This window comes from Patella vulgata, chromosome 8 (assembly GCF_932274485.2).
Source record: "Patella vulgata chromosome 8, xgPatVulg1.2, whole genome shotgun sequence".
Classification (NCBI taxonomy): Eukaryota; Metazoa; Mollusca; class Gastropoda; family Patellidae; genus Patella; species Patella vulgata.
The window spans coordinates 2,478,658-2,501,547 of NC_065886.2; the positions used below are offsets into that span (position 1 = coordinate 2,478,658).

At 33.8% G+C, this 22,890-nt stretch overlaps 4 protein-coding genes across 4 annotated transcripts in view; 2 read left to right on the forward strand and 2 right to left on the reverse strand.

Annotated features, from left to right (window-relative positions):
- LOC126830222 (11-beta-hydroxysteroid dehydrogenase type 2) overlaps positions 1-22,890 on the reverse strand; it is a 94,708-nt gene that overhangs the window by 59,610 nt on the left and 12,208 nt on the right. The gene's annotated exons all lie outside the window — the stretch shown is intronic.
- LOC130013971 (uncharacterized) lies at positions 3,155-7,232 on the forward strand. Its single transcript, XM_056102617.1, has 4 exons — positions 3,155-3,995; positions 4,979-5,227; positions 5,926-6,199; positions 6,877-7,232. The coding sequence occupies exons 1-4, from the start codon at positions 3,283-3,285 to the stop codon at positions 7,054-7,056; spliced, it is 1,416 nt and encodes a 471-aa protein (XP_055958592.1). The 5' UTR covers positions 3,155-3,282; the 3' UTR covers positions 7,057-7,232.
- Positions 7,172-19,269, reverse strand: LOC126832285 (uncharacterized). Its single transcript, XM_056102619.1, has 10 exons — positions 19,184-19,269; positions 17,166-17,424; positions 15,952-16,272; positions 14,514-14,600; positions 13,608-13,700; positions 11,246-11,353; positions 9,892-10,348; positions 9,426-9,603; positions 8,858-9,052; positions 7,172-7,458 (listed from the first exon to the last, which is right to left on the reverse strand). The coding sequence occupies exons 7-10, from the start codon at positions 10,252-10,254 to the stop codon at positions 7,172-7,174; spliced, it is 1,023 nt and encodes a 340-aa protein (XP_055958594.1). The 5' UTR covers positions 10,255-10,348; positions 11,246-11,353; positions 13,608-13,700; positions 14,514-14,600; positions 15,952-16,272; positions 17,166-17,424; positions 19,184-19,269.
- Positions 19,990-22,890, forward strand: part of LOC130013972 (uncharacterized) — a 63,904-nt gene continuing 61,003 nt past the window's right edge. Inside the window, exon 1 of the mRNA XM_056102620.1 lies at positions 19,990-20,075. The gene's annotated coding sequence lies outside the window, so the exon portion shown is untranslated. The remainder of the gene's footprint in view (positions 20,076-22,890) is intronic.

Consider the following 22,890-nt stretch of genomic DNA (forward strand, 5'->3'; position numbering starts at 1 on the left):
ATACACCCAACAAGCAAAAGGTATTAAGACAGACATTGTGAAATAAAGATATTATTATTATTCTTAGTGATGTTTCCATTTAAAGCTAGAACGGATTTATTCAATAAATAATACCCCCATTGTATGAAGAAAACATTAGACTATTTACTTGTTGTTATGAAACATACGCCATGTTTTATTTTTAAGATTTGATGTCATGTACATATATATATATTCCCTGGGAATTACCAATGCTATGTATTATATACACTGTTAACTTGTTATTATTATAGAACACACATCATGTTTTATTTTTAGGACTTATGTTGTCCTGTACAGATATATTCCCTGGGAATTACTAATTCTCTGTATTATATACACTGTAAAAAAGGCCTGCAACAACACAAACTTGTTTTATTTTCAACAACAGTTAGGCGTCTCTTTTTAACAACATGAACTTGAGTTAAAACAATAAAAAACTTGAGTTAAAACCACAAGTGCCACTTTCGTAGGATGCCTTTCAAACCAGGTGGCTTACCAGTAGTCCAGCGACATTAGTATTTCCTTCGTCTTATCTGAAATAACCTGGTGAAGTAATATTTTATTCTCAGTAGCATCGTGAAGTGACAGTTACTTGATCTGATTCAATCTTTTCAACAGAAACATGCGCAAATACATTGGGTGTCTTACAATCAGATCAGTAAAAAATCGTATTTTGGGTCTGAAAGTCAGTAAAAGATATACTGGGCGGTTCATCAATAGATACATGCCGTGTCGTACAATCAGTAAGATAATCAAGTTGACTTACAATAATGGATAAACGAGGCGTCATGTTTGGCCGGGTTTCAATGTACACGTTTCCGCCCGCAAAAAAGGTCGGTCTAATACAATTGTAACGGGACAGTTCATGTAAGCAATGAGCGACTTGATCGCTGGTGTTTATTGTCGCGTGGAGTGTGCGCATGCGGATGTTTACACACGGGGCTTTCTTCCACTACGTCAATCAACCGCTGTTTTTGTTTTGAAAATTCAACATGCAAATTGCGGATCTGAGCGTAAACGATGTAAAGATTAATCCTCACTTATAATGTGATTTACAGCGATTTTCCTGTACACATTGAAAAACAAAAGATCGCTCGCGGAAACCCTGCCTTTTGTTGCTGGCGAAAACGTGTCTATAGCCGTCAGCAACAAGTAAACAGTCCAACAGAAACATGCTCTGGGTATCCGATGCCTTGTTCAGTAACAGATACAAGTGTTTTACCATCAGTAATTTATGCATGCCGTCAGATACAAGTGTTTTACCATTAGTAATTTATGCATGCCGTCAGTAAATGCAATAAAATGAATTGGGGTTTAACATCTTCCTCCCGGGCTTAATAATGACGAGCATACACCACACAGCGTGCTACGAGGAAAATAACCGTCGGGAACCGCGTTCATATGGCAGTTATGCCAATGCGTACACGATACCATTTTTCGTAGTTAGTAATAGAGACTTTTGGCAAGCGTAAATTCCTGGTCCGTATCACGTGTCCGTATCGATTTTGCATGTGACGTCATCAATGCGTGTGTATTTATCATACGTGATACGGATACGGCAGCACGTAACGAACAGCTTTTGACTGTCTGTTTTGATACTTTTAGATGCTGGAATGTTCTGCCATAGCGTTTTTATGAATGTATGTGTATCCTATAACACGAAGAAATATATTTGATGTGATTTTAACCATGATAAAGATTTAATATTTGATTAATATTTAATAATTTTTATATTTGATCATGGTTGATCTACGTGCTAAATTTAGGGAGGTGGGACCATGCAAATCTGTAAATAATGTTATTCTATGGTAATGGGGTATAAACTTTCTGAAATGATACATTAGTGAAACCAAAGATTGTTGTGAAGTCAAGAGTCAGAGATTTTTAATAGATTCGACATTCATTTTTTTTAATAGCTCAGCGACTGTCGAGCGACATTACCCCCTGCAGTAATTTGTAGGTTTGACACTTGACTAGTACTGATGGTGATCTTGGTAGATAACTGCCATCATGTTGTAATAGAACTAAGCTCGGCTCAGCTACATGTGCGCGGCGCGAAAATCTGCCACAACTCTAAAACCACATTGACGAAACGTATTAAGTATCCGTATCGTGCAAAAATTCCGCTTGCTAAAAGTCTCTAATGTTTTACCTTTATACGTAAGGTATAGTTATGAAATACCCTATTGACAAATCTTCCTTTATAATACATATTTTGTTGTAACCCATATAGGAATACTCTATGCCCAATAACACAATGATAATCTAAATCTTATTGCCAACCCTTTCACAACATTTGAAAGAAATTGTCCACACGAGGCGTTAATCGCTTTTCCGTTTCTATTTCAATTCAATAAATCATATAATAAGATATGACTCGCCTTTATTTATTAGAGATAAAATTTATTACACACATAAACCTTAATGTCTTTTTCAAATACATGTATAAACATATCTTCCACTCTTGTGTGTCGGCGTCAGCTGATATTGCTTATCGCTCTGCTTACCCTGAGCAGAAAATGTGCATTATCGAACTTAGTACAGGTATTGATGTAATGAAACTGTACACCTGCTCAACATTGACACCTGTTCAACATGCTTGTTGTTATTGCACAGAAAACCCAGCGCACTTCTCTATATGATTTCTACTAAAACTAGCGTAAACCAGCAAAAGAGTGCAATAACACTGAACATGTATATGGAGGGGGATCCTCGCCAAAACTCTCAATTTGTGAAAATACATTTGTCGATTTGTGAAAGTACATTTGTTAATTTGTCAAAATACAAAATACATTTGTCGATTTGTCAAAGTACATTTGTTAATTTGTCAAAATGCAAAATACATTTGTCGATTTGTGAAAATGCATTTGTTGATTTGTCATACAACAAAAATACATTTTTTCATGTGTGAAAATACCTGTCTAACCTACAAAGCACAAATTTTGAAATAACACAGCTTAACTTTACAGTTTCAAGATATGTAATTTCAACATTTGTATTTTTAAGATATGTAATTTCAACATTTGTAGTTTCAACATTTGCAGTTTCAACAGTTGTATTAACGACACTTGCATTATCGAGCCTTGCATTAACAAGCCATACGTTAGCGAACTATGACCATATTTGGGTTGATGACGTTGATCATTAATCCGGAAAACGCCGAGTTTGGTCCTGCAATGATGTCTCCCGTCTCAATAAAAATATCTCTTCTTGGGTGGAGTTTTTCAAGGGGAACTACTCTCATTATTTCCGTTCTTCAACATGGCCAATGAACTTATTCATGAAGTGAAGTCCCGAATAGAGGGAATTTGCAATTTGTTAGATACACAAAATTTTCAATCGCTTTCAGACATCATACATGATATACATACAGTAGCAGGTATTGTCTCAGATTTAATGTGTTCCATGCCTTCCACGGAAGAAGACAGTATAACGATGAATGGATTACAAACTTGTTTATTTCATATTCAAAATGCTGCAAATTTAATCGAACGAAAGCAGGCCAATGAAGTTATAACTGGATCTCTCGGACATTCATTGTCACCAGGACATACTGGACGACCATCAAAGTTAGTTCCATTTGAACAGCTAGAATTTTTGGTTTCTAATGGATTCAAATTGAATGACATGGCCAATTTATTTAATATTAGTCCCAGAACCATGAGTCGAAGATTGCTTGAATATGGTATTTCATTAAATGAAAAATATAGTCATATTTCCAATGATGAGCTAGATGAAATAGTAATTGACCTTCTTAGTAACTTTCCAAATATTGGGTATCGAAGTATAAAAGGACACCTGCACAGTAAAGGACATATAATTCAAGAATACAGGGTTCGTGAATCGATGATAAGGGTTGATATAGAAGGTGTTCTCTATCGTCGACTTACTTTAAATCCAGTAAGACGAAGAAGATATTCTGTTCGTGCGCCAAACTCATTGTGGCATATAGACGGCTATCATAAATTGATAAGGTTAGTATTGACTCAATTACAGGCAGGGGCGGACTAAGCTTATTTATCAGCCCAAAGAGGGACTAGCAGTGCATGGCGTTGTATGCCGTGAATATTTGAAAATTCAATTGCTGGATGGGGGCCTGGTGTGGCCGAGTGGCTAGGACGCTTGCCGTTCATGGTGGGGGTCCCAGGTTCGAATTCTGGCGGAGATCGGGTCGACCTTGTGGATTTTCTCGACTGGGTTCCCCCTTGTCAGGTGGGGAATGACATGGAAAAGCGTTCTAGTCCATTGGATAGGATGAAAAACGGAGGCCTGTGTTCACTAAGCTACGAGAGGGCATGTTAAAGTCACCTCGGCAGTTAAAATCGGTAGTGAGAATAGGGTGTTGCCGCTGCCTTAGCAAAATTTACCCTCATTACCCTCTCTAGTTAGCCTATAAATTAGTGCAGAAAAATGGGACGTTAATCTCCATTTCATTTCATTTCAATTGCTGAATGTGCAATCTTCGCTTTAAAACTGACTATTAACATGCATAAATTTTTGAAAGGCCCTTTGGGTCGGGACCCAACTGGTTTTGGCCAGGTGTGTCCCCCTCCATACCTGCTTACAGGTGATATACCGTTTTGTAATGTAAGCTTATAGAATTGATTTAAGAGTCTTCGTACTGTAGTAATCATTGTTGATTTCTGACTCCTGTTAAGTGAGTTCGCTTACTCAAGATAATTAATCCAAAATCCATATTTGGATTTTTAACACCCATTCGAAACCAGCTATTCAATATCATTAATGTCAGACTGGTTTATGATATATAGGCTTACTGTATTTGTATGACTAGTATAATATTTTATATGGGTTGCATTTTTCGAAACACGATGGAATGGTGGTTTGTCAATTACCGGTATATTATATATTGTATCTTTAACATTAACTCATCGCAGTTCAGTTTGATTAGTGGTAGCTGAGTAATGATCATTTGTATATTTTTTCCATATCTTTTAAGCTGGCACTTAGTTGTTCATGGAGGTATAGACGGTTATTCTCGCCTCCCTACATATTTAAAGATTAGCAACAACAATAGAGCAGAAACTGTTATGCAAGCATTTAATGAAGCTGTTCAAAATTATGGATTGCCATGGAGAGTTAGATCGGATAAAGGGGGCGAGAACGTTCGTGTTGCAGAATATATGATAAATTCCAGAGGTTTTGGAAGAGGCAGCCATATTACTGGAAGAAGTGTCCATAATCAGAGGTAAATTTAGTACGTCTGCATTAATATGTTCGATTTTATGTTATACATCTGTCTGTTCGCATTATCCATTGAATAATAATTTTCAAGTTATGGTCCTTGATCCCATAAAAATATGCCAAGTTTAAATGGTTTAAAATCTTGATAGTTAGTCAGTGTGAAGCATCATACAGAATGCCCGTATTATTGTTTGGAACATGTTTCAGACTTCTTCCACTTGACTACAGTATTAAGAGGTTTCAACTATTATAAACGATAATCAGCAGTCTTCGTGCCATTCGAGGGTTTTCATTAATATTAAAGATATGTGCAGTTTTGCGTTAACCAATGGATATGTAACATTTATCACCTAATTAGAATTTTAAACTTGTGATCGTATATTAGCGTTCAGAAAACGAATGTCATGTTCAATATTTGATACGATTCAATAACAATCACCAGAGTTACTGCCCTTTGTTTGTAATCTAGATTCCAGAGTTTTAATGTGTCTTTGTCGTCATCAAATGTAGGTAAAGTAGTTTGTTCAAAAATCAAATTATGTACCATTGTCTAGACTTTGCTAAAAACATTCATTCTGTGACTTTGTGTGGTTTCATGAAAGGAATGTTGACAATTTGTTGCTCTGGTGTCATTTTCAACAACCTGTTCATATTTTAACAGTGAAATAGATCATCACACTTAATTTTTTTTTTATTTCAAAGAATAGAGAGATTTTGGAGAGATTTGTGGATGGGATGCATCAGTTTTTTCTACTACCTTTTTTGCTACATGGAAGCAGAAAACATATTTATACCAACTGATGAAATACATATTCAAGCCCTACACTATATCTTCATACCAAGGATTCAAAAACACTTGAACGAATTTAGAGAGGCCTTTATCAGGCGATCTATTAGGACAGCTAATCAGAAAACGCCGTTACAGTTATGGATAGATGGTCAAATCCTGGATCCAAATGAAAATCTTGCTTCTGAGGTATATTTTCATTGATATGTTTATTCAAGAAATCCAGATTAATATAATCTTTCATTTTTTGACAGTGGTTAAGATTATGCCTAAAAATATTCAAAAATTGGAGGGTGAGATTTTGGGATATTTTAATTTCCATAGCAAACAAATGATTTAATCTGTTAATGATAAGATAGAAGTCTCCAACCTTATACACCCCAACAACTGTTATTATATCCCAGAAAGTTTCAAAACTTTTCGTTGAGAACTGTGATCTCTATCGTGTAAAGAAGAAGTTTTTATGGGCATGCACAATAACTAGTAAAATGAAACTTTCAACCTTTTCAAAGATAAGATACAACTTTTAAACTAGCATATTCATAATCAGTGACCTCAATAATATATAATTAATTGCTTGCTTCGTCAGAATCAGATGATTTTGTGACTTGACCTAATTTTCGCCATTTTTATAAACAATTACAGCAACTCTGGTCTCTATCACGTTTACAAGGTTTCGTGAATCAAGGTCAATAACTCTGGAAAACATTGAATTTCGATAGGCTTCTTCCTTATGCTGGTATAAACAACTACAGCAAGTTTCGTTAAAATTCTTGTTTACAATATGAAATAAACTTATATCTTAAATAAACCTATAAATTCAATCCCAAACAGACGTTCATTAGATTTTAAATATTTTTTTATAGGCAGACTTTCAAAGTTACGGAACAATACAAAATGGTTTGATGGCATATGATGATGAACCAGAAAGAGTTGTTATTGGTCATTTTCCTATATCTTTAACTGATCAAAAGATGGAAGAATTGATGTGCCAAATAAATCCTTTATTCGATTCAGAAAATCAGGGAATGGACTTGCAACCGTAAATTTCATTTCTAATTATCATGAAATGAATTAGGAAATCAACACTGCTTTTTTTCAATTAATAGGTTTTTATTGGGTATTTCACCAACAGAGGCCCAGTTCATGCTACATACATTTTCAATTCAAACCAAAACCATAAGCACATACAATTATGTTAATAAAAGCATTTTCTAGGAAATCGTATTCTTTCATATATTTCGTTTGGTTAATAGTAATAGATGGCGCACATGTATTTACTGTAGTGCAGTTTAAATTTTCATGGTCAAATAGTAGTAGCCCATCTCCTATATTTGGAGATATGGCAGGGCTACCAGTTGTTGCCAGAAGAAAATGTCCAGTATTCAGTTGAACATCATCTTCGAGATCTGTTTCCATATCCAACCACTGGGTACTGATTTTTCCACCTAAAAATATATACAAACTTGTTAAATAATTTGAAACAAAAGACCATCAAGAAAGTTAACATACGCCATACAGCAGTTTAACTTCAAGGCAGCTACTAGTCTTCTATGAAGGGCTGCCGCCTGCCGGCATTCATTATATTTTAGAATGTATCAGTAAAATATTCATAACTAATTTCCTAATACATGCATAAACTTTAGTTTGAGCTATTTTCCGATATGCACAGGTAATGGATCTCAGCGACAGGTGCATGAACATTTCGACCCTTGACGGAGGGGGATCCTCGCCAAAACTCTTAGGCCCGTATTCTCGAAATTGGATTAGTGCTAATCATAGATTTAATCTCTGACTTTTCGACCAGCCATATTCTGAAAGGCTGATTAAATTTTAAGCTAAGATTTTTATAAACTTTGATTAGCCTAATCAATGAGTTAATCATTGTTCGAGAATACCATAAAATGTGGTATTCTCGAACGTTGACTTGTACTTAATCATTGACTAAATCACCCCAATGTTTAGTCATCTCAGGGGGGTAGTTTAAGGAAAGATTAAGTACATGCATATGCAATTACAATGTATTGAATATTATAGAAATTATTATTTTTCATTGAATTCAGACTCATTGCACTTATATTTCGCCTCAAAAGTAACAAATTTACATTCATCGTAAATTCTGTTGAAAAAGTTTTTTTTATATATATATTAAACATTCTCTATTATATAAAATATAATTATGTGCACTTTAGTCAAAATACAAATAATTTTTAGAAGTGTCAAAGAACCTTTAAGGAATTGCAAAGAGCGGAACAAATCAACCTATTGGCACAAAAGGGAACCCACAGCAGCTAAATCGTCCGGGCAGTCGACAAGGATTGTCACATTTAATTATCAGAAATCAATAGAATTTGTTTGGCTTCTAGTTCTGCCCTCAGCGAACATTTACTATACAAAATGTAATAGGCATCCTCCTCTCAGTTAGTTACCCTCATTGCACACGCTTGGCAAATGTCCGTCTCTAGTTAACCTAAACAGTGCATAAAAATGGGACGTTAAACTCTATTTCATTTCATTTGGTATTAGTGTTGAAAGTAGAGGTCATGTTCTAAGTGAGTTAGAATTGATTTATAAATTTTTTCAGTTTAGAAATCAATTCGAACTCATACATAAAGTCCTTTCAAAACTTAAAGCATACATTATTTCCTTCTAATGTTATTAAGTGTGGAACTCAATGATGAGTCTAAAAAAAGCTAAAGATCTCCTCTATCATCTGATAATATACAGTTGTGCATCCACCGAAATATGACAAGAAATTAAGGAGAAGAGATGGTGTAAGGTTGTACAGAATCCCAGACTATATAATTCTGGTTATTAAACTCTTTAAAAGTAATAACTTATACTTACGTTCAAGTTTCTTCAAAAACTGATGAAAATTGTACACAATTATCTCTTCTAACTCCTTGTCTTCTGGTTTAATTGAGAAACTAGGATGAAACAAATTAATTACATCCAAAGCCTTAACATCTGTCCGGCTAAAGTATTCGGTGGCTTCTGCTGAATACTGCATTAATAATTTATAAACACCATGAAGTTTGAGACCTAAAAAAAATAAGATCTATGTGTATCTGTACAAATTAATTTATATCATTTCTATTATCACAGCCTTGAAATTTAATGCTGAGGGGTAAAAGTTGCATATATTGGATATATGCCATTTCAGTCTGTATAATTTCAAAATGTTTTTGTTGGGTTTGTTTTAAATTTTTGTTCATGTTTAAAAAAAAAAAGCACCATAAAAACACAATTACATTTCACAGCTCCACAAAGAGAACAATTAAGATAAGTCAGCAAATACTTTCATAGACTAACTTGGCGGTCCGTCAATTGGCCTCGCGACAATTGGCTCCCGACTATTTGAGCGGGTCAAATTGTCGCGAGGCCAATTTGTCGGGCCCAATTGACACAGACTTACCTTCTATGAACTGCAGTAATGGTGGCAAAAAACGATAAAATCCATAATGGCATCGAATCGCTAACATGGCTTCTTTTTTGTTTTCTAATGTCAACATCTTTTTATATCCTGCAGATTCCAATATATCAGCATTTTTCTCAAAAACCTCTGATACATTTAGAGCTTCTAAAGAATCAATCTACAATAGCAAAGATTAACAAGTGATAGCTTTGACAATAAATTTATATTTAAACAGGAGAGTAAGAACTACTTTTAATAAATCAAACAAAAGTTGAACATGCCATAGATTGAATGTACGCGAAGTCAATTATCTGACTTTTGGACAAACAATGGCCAATAACTTGTGTTCGCAAACATTTTTTACTACACAGGTAACAACTGTAGCCCTTATCGTGTTCACAGGCCACAATTTAATATGGACTATAAAATGAAAATTGTTTCATTTGAGCTGCAATTACCAACCTACCTCTTTAAGAGCTTGGAGAACATCTCCAGTTAACATTTCATCTGAAATTTCACCAACTGCAGGTTGTGCATTCTGAAGGATGAATTTAGTAAACTGTGGTAGAAGGCATCTTGGTCCTTGATTTCCCATTAAGATAGAAAAGGCAACAACTTTGCCTATAGTCTTGTATGTTTTATTCTGTAGTAGTGTTGAATTGATGGCAAAACCACTATTTTCAAAAATGGGAGTATGTTTAAAGATAAGAGAGAAAAACTCCCTTGTTAAGCCGCCTGCATCCACCCCATCTTCCCCTATGAATATTACATTTAACAGTTGATCAAATTCAAAATCTTCCAGATTTTCCATGGCTGTTTGCAAAAACATTTTTCTAACTACTGAGACATGGAATCTCTCCTTTACATTTTGACCAAAAATTTTCTCGGACAGTTGATGCAAATCATATTTTAAATTACCAGTCCTGAAAACAAAACCAACACATTTATCAATCGATTATTGCTCAGATACATTTAAACAGTATACAACATAATAATAGCAATATAGGTCTACATATAGTGATGTGGACATATAACATATAGCATGACATTCACCCAAAATGGCAGCGTTGTTTCATCAAGATCTAAATTGTGATGGAAAATGTTGATAACTGCACATTTTGCTAAGCTTCTTTGAAAACAGATAAACAATTCCAAGAGAAATTAAATTATATCGTAAGTATTAAAAACAAGCGATTGCCATGCGATATACGCCCACGGTAGCTTTGACAATAAATTTATATCTACACAGTCCAAATGAATGAAATGAAATGGAGTTTAACGTCCCATTTTTCTGCACTAACTAGGCTAACTATAGACGGGTTGTACACAGTCGAGTAACTGACTACGTTTATCGAATCATCATAAAATTCAAATCGTCCTAGTTTCATTCAGATCGGCCAAAAACTCTGGCTCCAAAGAGCACACAAAATCTAAAATACAATTTTCAGGCGAAATAAGGGCAATAACTGTAATGATTTTTATCGCAGCGCACCCAAATTCGCACTTGACCTTCAAGTTACAATTTAACCAAGATCTTACGAATATGAACCTCAATACCAAATTTGAACGAAATTGATTTAAAAGTATGAAATTGTGGATGGGCCGACGGATGGAAGAGACAACGACATTATACTACCATATTAACCTTTGGTGTATAAAAAATATGACATAAAAATGAAGGTATAATATAATATATTTAGAGATACCATTAAATATGTGATCCGCATGAATAGTTTTTCGAAAGTGAAAATGCAAACATGTTTCTATAAACACACAAAGTATAAAAGATATTATATTATAGGAATAAAAAAATTGTTTACTGTGTCCTTCCTTCGTCTGTTTTCTTGTCATCTTCGCCGCAAGATGCAGCATGTATTTCAACTAAATCCTCATCAAATTCTAGACCGCAAATTGGGCAAGATTTCAGGCTGTAAATTAAACAAAAGTAGAGGCTGATAGAGATGGGCCAAATAGTATATCGGATATACTGTATAAACTGTGTGGTGTCAGTATTGTGTCAATACATGCACATCAATGCCTACTATTGTGCAAAAAACAATACCGTACCGATATCGAATTTGAAATTTCAATACCTCCTATAACTTAACGGGGCCATCCCACATGAAGACAATATGCAACCAAACACTGTTTGTGCGTATAAAAATATGCATATATTTTTGTTAACTCTAATAATTTTCTTTTTAAATTGGGAACTGGAGAGGCCACAGATAAAGTGTAAATGAAACAAGACTATCTGTCTCTTATGGAAAATGTTAAATTCATGACAGATGTCTTATAACCATGATTATTATAATCCGTCCATATTATTGATAATAATAATACTCATCATTATCATTCAATATTAAAATTAAAACAAGAGTTAAACGCCAACAAAACAAGAGTTAAACGCCAACAAAACAAGAGTTAAACGCCAACACAATATGCGCCCAAAACAGCAGCATTTTCTCATAATTAGACCTTATCAAGAAGCAAGGACAATAACCCTTTAAACAATATTTGGAATATAACTGGACTTACACCATGTTTATGAACTTACTAACCAAGTATATTCCAAAATACATGCAGTCTCTGGACATTAGCAAGTTTTGGAAAAAGGGCAATAACTCTCCATGTTACTTTAGAATCATAGCCAAGACACAACTTATCCTATACCTTATGGCTATGAACTTACATACCAAGTATGAACGAAATCGGTTGAAAACTCTAGGCGTTGGAGTGGCCACAAAAATTCATGAAATTATGGGCAAAGGCAATAATTCTGCAAGTTACGTTCAAAATGCGAACTCACATACCAATTATTAACAAAATCGGTCGAAAACTTTAGGCGTGAGAGTGATCACAAGAAATTGTGGACGGACAGGGGCGACGACAATATACGACCAAAATTAAATTTTGGGCGCGTATAACGATGGACGGACGCCGAGGCGACACCAATATACGACCACAAGTGGGTGTATAAAAAGAAGAATAACATAACTACAAAACTAACATTTAAGGGAATGTTTCACAAAATTATACAGTTTACAATTAATAGAGGCTGTTTTAAGCTATTTTCACATAAATTTAGATTCCTAATATTACAGGCTTTTTAGATCCAATTAGATCGTGTACGTAGGTGTTGTTGGTGCCGTGGACGAGGCAATGACATATAATAGATCCTTGGCACGGCATAAAGGAAATTGTAAAAGGGTTGGGGCTTGAATACTTATATACACAATCTGAAAACTGTTATGAGAAGATTAAATTATCATCTCTATATACCGGTAGTAAACATATAATTACATGCATCTATCCCTTTAACAATGAATCATAACAAAAACTCATATGATCAGGTTCATAACTATGAAAAAACAAAAATATAAACTTTGCAAAATGAAATACTTAGTTTCATGAACAACAAGTTCTTCGTTCTTGGTTGAATTCTGCAAAAATTGTAGGTCGTCTTATCACAAATATTAATAATATACAAACGGCCACAAAAGAAAATCAACACACGATTTGTTAACACAGCAACCAAATTTTCAAAATATTTTCATCTGTGATTTTAAAAATATTGTTTCGTGTAATTTGATATTTTCATAGCATATAGAGGGTAATTTAAGCCGATGTGAATACTTCAAAAAAAATTCTGCAACATTTCAATTGACCTCCACCTCATTAACAGCACTGTACCATGTTCTACCATATGTCACTTCTGGAACATGAAAATTCGGTAAGGCATGGTCGCAAAAAGTTGTAAAATATACAGAATATATTTTCAAATTTCTTGTATGACCATCCCTTACGGGATTTTCAGTTCCGGGTGTGATGTGTGGCATAACATAAAAAAATGTTAAAGGTGTGCAGGACAAATGCAGTGTCAAAGAAAAATTTTGTTCAAAGAAGCTTTAAAAAAATTATTTTTGACAAATTTTTTTTTTAATGCAATATTTTATTCACATGGAAAAGGATCAGAGAACAGGCTAAAGGCTATGTGAGACTCCTCTCACAATTATTTCATTATTGGCAAAAAAATAAGAGTTTTTACATCACAAACTAAGTGACTTTAGAAGGCTGTCCTGTCAAATAATGTCATGAAAATGTTGTTTATTTGTGCTAATGAGATCTGCGTTCTGAATACCACTTTTAATTTTCTTACAAATTCAAACACTATTAACTCACCTCACTTACACAAGCATATTTACAAATAGGAGTAACAGAGGACAACTGCTCTGACTTCTGTCTCTTTATTTTAGGTAAATTATCTTCCTGAAGCTAAATTAAAAATTTTAATAATAATTCAATGAAGGCAAAGTCAATAGGTTATCACATAGTGAGTAAAAACAATGAGTTAACATGACATTGGTTATTCAGAAAACAAGTTAAAACGCTCAACATGTAATGGTAGGCGAATAAGTCGATAACAGATGCAAAACAACGCAACATTTCGGAAAGTTATCCATTCATCAGCAAACAAAAATTATTATTAAACTAGATACAACTAACAGCAGAATCTAAATGTGACAGCCAAAACATTACTGGTACCACCAGTTTCAAGGGAGAACCCTCAAGTCAAATCATTCAGAACAGTAATATAAACAAAACAAATAGTAATACATTAGGTACTGGATAGTAAATGTGTTGAAATGTATTTAAAAGGTCAAATAATAAAATAAACATGAGAAAAACAACCTAGAAACTGGATTTTGCAAGTAATGTAGCTAACAGTTTTAAAGCTATGATTTGTATCATGAATTATGAAAAGAGGACAGGCATAGAAAAGGTCTACAATATAATAAAACGAATTTGTGTTAATTTCATGCGGTTTAAGGGTTCCTAATCGGTCAATGATCTTTATTTCACATTGTTTTCTGTTTGCCGTACTGCCACTATATTATTAGTGCTATGGCTGAGCTTGGCTAAAGTGCATAGCTACAGGTTTTTATACGACCAAATTATGGTCCGAAAATATGGACGGACTAGTGCAAGGACAATATACGAAACAAAATAACATATGGGCACATAAAAATCATATTTCAAGATTATGCTTAATTTCTAACCTTTGATTAGTTTGCAATGCTTACTTACCTCATGAAATTCTTGTATATGTTTTCTCAAATTATTTAAAGGCACTTTTTCACCGCAATCCATGCACTCCTGTGTTATCATATCTGACTGTAAGTAAAAGATAGTTTCAGTTTTTATCCCAGAATATTATACATGGAGAAATCAAGACGGTATTATAGAGCTATATCTGAATCTCACAAATCTGATCAGAATAGGTTTATATTCTTTAAACTGTAAAACCCCAATGTAATAGAATTCTTGAATTATGAAACTCTACAAATTAAATGCTAATAATTTGACATTCACTACTCTATCCTATATTCAACCAAAAGTTTGTGTTTAATATAATGTAATAGACGATGCAGGTAGACTGCACAACACTAGATATATACAAGACATAACACACACAGTATATAATACAAGACACAATATATACAGTACATAAAAAGGCAAATACTCCCAGAGAAGACAAACAAACTCTACCAGTAGCAATCAAAATCACTTGACGAAAGGGCTGTGGTCCACGGGGTCTCCGTAAGCGCAAACTCAGCAACAAGTCACTAAATGTCAAATACTATTCGCTCCATAGGAGAGTAACATATAATTTTACAAAATATAAAATTATGATAACGAATCAAATATTAGCTGTCCAAAGTTAGAATTAAAGACTTTAAATTTATCCAATTTGTGATTGTTTATTAGTTTTTCAATTTGTCTGTGAAGTCTGCTGTGAAGAGCACCTTTATTTAAACATTTCTTATACAAAGAAACTAATTTATTTATAAAATTTGAAGACGGCTACATATGTTTATAAATCTAAATGTCTGAGAGTAAAAAACATTATATAAGGTATTTTCATTATTACTATTACTTTCAGTTGAGGGATATTTAATTACATCAAAAGGGAAATAATCTGTTTTGTCATATACAGTAGTATTAAAAGTACAGTCATCAATAGTGATATCAATATCAAGGAATGCAGCATGTAGATCTCCAGTGTTTTCTTTATTGAGTACAAGTTCAGGTGGATAGATTTGGTCTCTGTAGCGCTTAAAATTTCCCTTATCATTAATGGCAGTTACATCGTCAATATATCGAAATGTGTTATTAAGATTGCGTGCAGTTAGTTAGTTTTACTCCTATCTTGAAAATCGAATTTGTATTTATGCAGGTTTCCATTTGCCATAAATGGCGCAGGATCAGTGTCCATAGGAAGGCCAATGATCTGTTGAATGATTTTATCACCTACTGCAAAAATGGTATTATCAATCAAATAGTGGATAAGGTAGCTTGCCAGGAATAATTTCGGAAAACGTTGATAGGCTTCTTCCATATGCTGGATGTATAAACAACTACAGTAAGTTTTGTTAACTCTGGTCTCTATTTGGTTTACAACAAATTGTGGGCAGATGGACAGGGGCGATGGCGTGGGCGTATAAAAAAACTCGACTGTACATACCTGCATGCCTTTTGGAGTCCCACTAATAGTAATATCCAGATCTCTCTGTAAGGGTTTGATATATATGATGGCTTGTCCAATGTATGACTGTGCCAGAAAAGCACTTGTGTACCCTGATGGAGGGGGGTCAATAAACTCCATTATGGTTCTTCCTATGGCACGATTTAGATCATACCCTCCTCCATCTATCAATTTTGGATAATGTGAATATATTTCATTTGAAAAATACTTCGCATCATCATTCTTAAAAAGAGTTATTCTTTTTTCTCCCAGTCCAGCATCCTGTGTGACTTTTCTTGCGAACCGATCAGGGACAGTGTTCTAAAAATATATTAAAAATACATACTGGTACATAAATTCAAATAATAGCTAGAAATTTGTTGAAAATCTTAAATAATATAAATCATCTGAAATATAAGCTTACTATAATAAATATTATTCAAATGTTCAAATCTCATGATTTAGTTTCCTGGTCGTACTACCTAAGGTAAAAGGTAGTAACTTGCTCTTATACAATCCAATATCCAAACTTCACATTGAAATAATTTGATTTGACCGCATAATTCTGCGTTGTAGCATCTATGTCGAACCTTTCTAACTTCAGGTTGTAATAATGTCAAAAGGTAGTAACTTAGTGATTTCCTAATGTCATTTTTGACAGTTAATGCTCCTGCCATTGCAACTTAACTACAATGATCACAACCCACTATTACCCTGTATTAAATGTGATGTTTGTGGTAAAATGTTTGGTCAAAATCAACTGTGACATATGTATTACTATATGGCTACAAGCTATCACCTACTACCACATCTACCTAAACTATGTACCACTATCAATTGAATGTCACATCTGTATGTATATAATGTGTATACTGTTTTGTTTATTGTTAGTTTGTCGATGTTCTCATAACATACTATATATTCGATGTACAATGGGCCTATGGCCTTGTAGTATCTGAATAAAGTTATTATTATTATTATTCAATCGTGTCTGCATAGTTTTAATACAACCACCAAAGAACATGTCGTCTCTGTCTATCTTTCATTTGTCTGTAGTCCACAATGTATTGTGAACACATACAGAATTCATCCAATGTTTATTTTCAGAGTTCTTGCCCTTGCTGTATGAAAAATTCCTTGTGGACTGGGCGATGATGAGCCCTATTAAAATTCAGCTTATTCCAATATGTTCATTTATCATATAAATACTTTACCTGTGTGCAACTTGACACACAAAAAAAACGATGAGTCCATGTGTTCTGTCTACCAGTACCAGCAACTCTTTTATTACTTGTCCTCGAAATACTAGAATAGGGACAAAACAAACGGCGCATTTCGCTGACATTTGGTGTTGACGGTCCAGGTAATATAGTAGTAGGAGTCTGTGTAGTTCGAGATTTTTCTTCCAGTTCTCTGGCTGCCTGCCTAAGAAGCTCAGCAGTTTTCTTCAGATCATTATCTGACATTTTTATTCTGAAAAATATAAAAAAGAATTTTAGTTGGACAACAACACAACAGACACCCAAAACAAGAACATTTTCTCAAAATTAGACATTATCAAAAACAGAATAACCCTGTAAGTATTTTTGAAATATAACTGGACTTACACCTTAAGTGCACAGGCAAACTAAAGGCAGTAACTCTTAACGATTTTTATCGAATCACAACCAAATTCAAACATGACCTTCATTGCATGGAAACAAAGATACGTACGGTACTAAGAATCGTTAAGTTCGAATAAACAGTGTTGTCTAGAAAGGGGTATATATTCTTCCGGAATTCGTGGATGTTCATCCAGGAATAAAATAGGCCTGTCAGGGAAAAAATAGTTTTAAGGAAAACAAGCGGTCGCCATGCGATATACGCCCACCAGCAGCTTTGCTCAAGTAAGGTAGTAACTTCAATGATTTTTATCGCATCGCAACCAATTCGCACTTGATCTGCACTGTATAGCGATAAAGACACATAACAAGTTTCATTAAGATCGGACCATGACACATGCCAAGTTTCGTTTCCATCAAATGAAAATTGTAGACTCTTATCGCGTTCACAGTCTAAATTGGCGAAGTTTGTCGAAAAAATGGGCATAACTCTGAACGTAATTTTCGAATTGCACCAAATTCGAACTCATCCGAGATCTTTGGATATGCCAAGTTTCATTTCTATCGGATGAACATTGTAGACTATCGCGTTCACAAAGTCTAAATTGACGAATTTTGTCGAAAAAGGGGCATAACTCTGCAAGTAATTTTTATGTGGGCGCATAAAAACCAGTTTGGTTGAGTATTTCAGCAATATTTTTCTTTACTATTTGCGAAAAAAAAGAGGCCGCAGGGGAACCGGAAAAAACCCCCAACTTAATCCCTAGCTACCGACTCACAAAGTCTAAATTGACGAACTTTGCCCAAAAAGAGGCTTAACTCTGCACGTAATTTGTATGTGGGTGTATAAAAATCAGTTTGCTTGAGTATTTCAGGAATATTTTTCCTTACTATTTGCGAAAAAAAAGAAGGGGCAGGGGAAACAGAAAAAAAAACAACTTAATCCCTAGTACCCTACCTACCGACTCTATTTTTTTTTGGAGAGGAAATATTTTTTTTTGGAGAGGAAAAAGGAAACACAGGTATTTTTTTGGCCTAAGTTTGATTAATATGTTTGGATAAAAAAAAAATATGGCATCTAGTTTAGATAATAAATGAATGAAATGGAGTTTTTAACATCTCATTTTTATGCACTGATTGGAGTCTCTATACAGAGCACACAAGAAAGAGCAGACGAGCAGTAACTCTTGCAAATGTTAGGCCTATCAAACCCAACTTCATTTTACGAAGACAAAGATACCCTACAGGCTACATACAAAGTTTCATTAAATCTGGATAAAAACTCTCGCCAGTATAGACTAGACCACAATGCATATAAAAACAAAATCTAAGAAAATATTTTAATTCAAATATTAGTCAAAGTAGATGTGTGGATCTACGGTATTATTAATATTATAGCCTAAAACTACTACTATTTATGTGTCTGTTTCAAAGTCACAGTGTCACCCCAATTCCGCGAATTCGTGCAAATATCTTCAAATATAAATTTTGACAACAAAAACTAATTTCACCTGTATTATTGATATGTCTGTTGATATATGATTTTACAAATTAAAACTGTCTAAATTTACTAATTAAAAAATATTACTCTAGCCTATAAACCAATCTGATTCACAGAGAGAATTACTTACGAATTTGCCTATAAACTAGTTTCATTTGCTGTTTGAAGAACGGAAATAATGGGAGTAGTTCCCCTTGAAAAACTCCACCCAAGAAGAGATATTTTTATTGAGACGGGAGACATCATTGTAGGACCAAACTCGGCGTTTTCCGGATTAATGATCAACGTCATCAACCCAAATATGGTCATAGTTCGCTAACGCATGGCTTGTTAATGCAAGGCTTGATAATGCAAGTGTCGTTAATACAACTGTTGAAACTGCAAATGTTGAAACTACAAATGTTGAAATTACATATCTTGAAAATACAAATGTTGAAATTACATATCTTGAAACTGTAAAGTTAAGCTGTGTTATTTCAAAATTTGTGCTTTGTAGGTTAGACAGGTATTTTCACACATGAAAAAATGTATTTTTGTTGTATGACAAATCAACAAATGCATTTTCAAAAATCGACAAATGTATTTTGCATTTTGACAAATTAACAAATGTACTTTGACAAATCGACAAATGTATTTTGTATTTTGACAAATTAACAAATGTACTTTGACAAATCGACAAATGTATTTTCACAAATTGAGAGTTTTGGCGAGGATCCCCCTCCATAAATTATGGGAAATTTGTGTTACGACAATACCGGGGGCACAGGAATATGTGTTAATTCATTAAAAAATATGTATATTAGTTTTCAGACAAGTCCTTGTGTAAATTACAACACAAGTATAGGGTCTCTCTATTTGCAAAAGTCCTTGTATTTTACAACAAAACAAGATTTTTTTTTCAAAGTAGGATATGATGTCATATCCGTGAGAAATACCATTGTGATTTATTATATATTTCCGTGACGACACGAGAAAGCGCTATACAGAACACGAAGTACACCAAGGACATCGTCGTTTAAAAGGTATTTCATGAAATGTTGTTTAAGTTTATTGATATATCATCAATATCTATGAGGTGCTAGAAGTTTGGATTGAATCACGGACGATGGGAATTTGTTGATTTCATCTCCGTATTGCTATAAAATTAGAAATTTCGGACATGTCACAACAAAATGAAACAAATAAATATTACGGTGGTATGAGACATCGTCTATTTGATAAGTCACTTATTTGTTCATTCAGTACATGTTTCGTATTAAAATAAGCCTGATCGTTATTGATCTCTTGTGTCGTGCTTATTTAATTCAAAAATAGTTTACTAAAATTCATTTATTTAGTTTTTATTTATTTTCATTCATTCATTCATTCATTTGTACATTAATAACATAATTAAAAGCAGAACTCCTTTAGCCCAGGTCGGAACAGAACAGTAGGACGTTAAATCCCATTTCATTTCATTTCCTTTATATACTGCTGCTTGCGGTAATTTAACGAAAGCTTCATGTTCGTTTATTTTATGCGGGCGGTACAAAGAGCTAACGTGGTTGCATCAATTTCGCGTTGCGTTTTCATATTATCAAAATCTGTTTCATGTCCTTTTAACCATCCAATGAGGAATCGACTTCCCACCAGGTTTTAATTCTAGACACTCACTTTAAAGTAACTTGCCCGAATCAGTCATTTAATATTATATAACAATAAAACATTTCAATTCATTTCATTTCAAGTTGTCAAACTTTCATTCCTCCTCGTTCATCAATCTTACGCGCAGATTTGTTAATTCTCCAACAAGGTGTACAAACTCTCCCGATACGGTTATAGAAAGTAAATATTCCAGTTTATGTTCTTACTGACTATTATGCAGTTATCTGTATCATAGGAAATGATGAAAACATCAAAAAAAAAAAAAAAAAAAAGCGATGAGCGACTTGATCGCTGGTGTTTATTGTCGCGTGGAGTGTGCGCATGCGGATGTTTACACACGGGGCTCTCTTCCACTACGTCAATCAACCGCTGTTTTTGTTTTGAAAATTCAACATGCAAATTGCGGATCTGAGCGTAAACGATGTAAAGAGAAATCCTCACTTATAATGTCATTTACAGCGATTTTCCTGTACACATTGAAAAACAAAAGATCGCTCGCGGAAACCCTGCCTTTTGTTGCTGGCGAAAACGTGTCTATAGCCGTCAGCAACAAGTAAACAGTCCAACAGAAACATGCTCTGGGTATCCGATGCCTTGTTCAGTAACAGATACAAGTGTTTTACAATCAGTAATTTATGCTTGCCGTCAGATACAAGTGTTTTACCATCAGTAATTTATGCAAGCCGTCAGATACAAGTGTCTTACCATCAGTAATTTATGCATGCCGTCAGATACAAGTGTTTTACCATCAGTAATTTATGCATGCCGTCAGATACAAGTGTCTTACCATCAGTAATTTATGCATGCCGTCAGATACAAGTGTTTTACCATCAGTAATTTATGCATGCCGTCAGTAAATGAAATAAAATGAATTGTGCACTGAAAAAACCCTTGTGTTGGATCTCAACACAAGAACTTGTGTTAAAAATATTTAACACATGTTTGTGTTGTATTGCATTGCAATGACACAAGTTTGTGTTTTTTTCAATGTCTTAACACAAACTTGTGTACATTTATAAAATCTTATGTGGTTTTTTTCCATATAATTAATTACGTCGACATTAAAGATAACATTTATTATGTTCCTTTATCACTAGCCTATATGTAAAACCACTCTTCCTGAATTTGAATGTCGAGTAATTCACTTGATTTATTTTTTAATATTTCTAATTATCTAAAAGGATATATTAATTATTACAAACATTAAGTAGAAATCGCAATGTTTGTATCGTGCGATGCATTTAATATCTCTTTTAAAACAACGTATTTTATAACAGTATACTGATATAAGAGATCAAAGTTTTAGTCAATTATTATCTAAATATAAACTATTTATTTAATTAGATATAATAAAAGATTATTCTGATTCTACTCTTTGTTTATTTTCACATCTTGTCTCAGACAATATACAGAGACAGGTTATTACAATGTCTGCATTTGGAAGTGTCTGATTGATATCGCCCCAATAAACTTGACACATCAAAGACAATAACAATTGTGTTATATCTACGTTTTAAAAAAATGTTTGAATGGGCGTGGAAATAGTCGAGTTAATCTTTTTATTTAATTTAATTGGTTCATTAATCGAAATTGGAAATTTATTCTTACCTGTAAATGACCAATTAAAATGAATTACTCTTAAAACAAAGAAAGAAATATTTATTGAAGTAATTTTGCGGTATTAAACCCTGTGGTACTGCAAATGTTAACTGTATTATTAAGCATTAGTATCGAAAAAAGTGATATTGTTGTGAAAAAAGTTTGTTCAGAAAATAAGAATATCAGGTTTGTGATTTTGGTATTTTTTTAATACAATGTATTTATAACGCAAATTTTTCGTTTCGGTTAAAACAAAATATACCTCCATTTTAATTGGCCGAAGGATGTGTGACTAATAGAAATATGGCGGGCGGACAAACTGACCAAACAGTATATTTCGAGGTATTTGAGGTAAGCTAATTTAATATTATATCATAACTGCATGTGCATAATTGTGTTTCTGTTTGATTAAATATTCAAAAAATCATTCTTAGGATACAACCTCGACACCAGTCCGCCCTGAATTGCAATGTTTGTTTTGTGTTCTGGGCGCCATTTTGAATATAATACAATCCAGCGATAGTGTAGTCTAATTCCTTTAAAAGGGAATCCGAATTTGTTAATTTTCTGCAATACCACTTCGGTGGTAGCGGA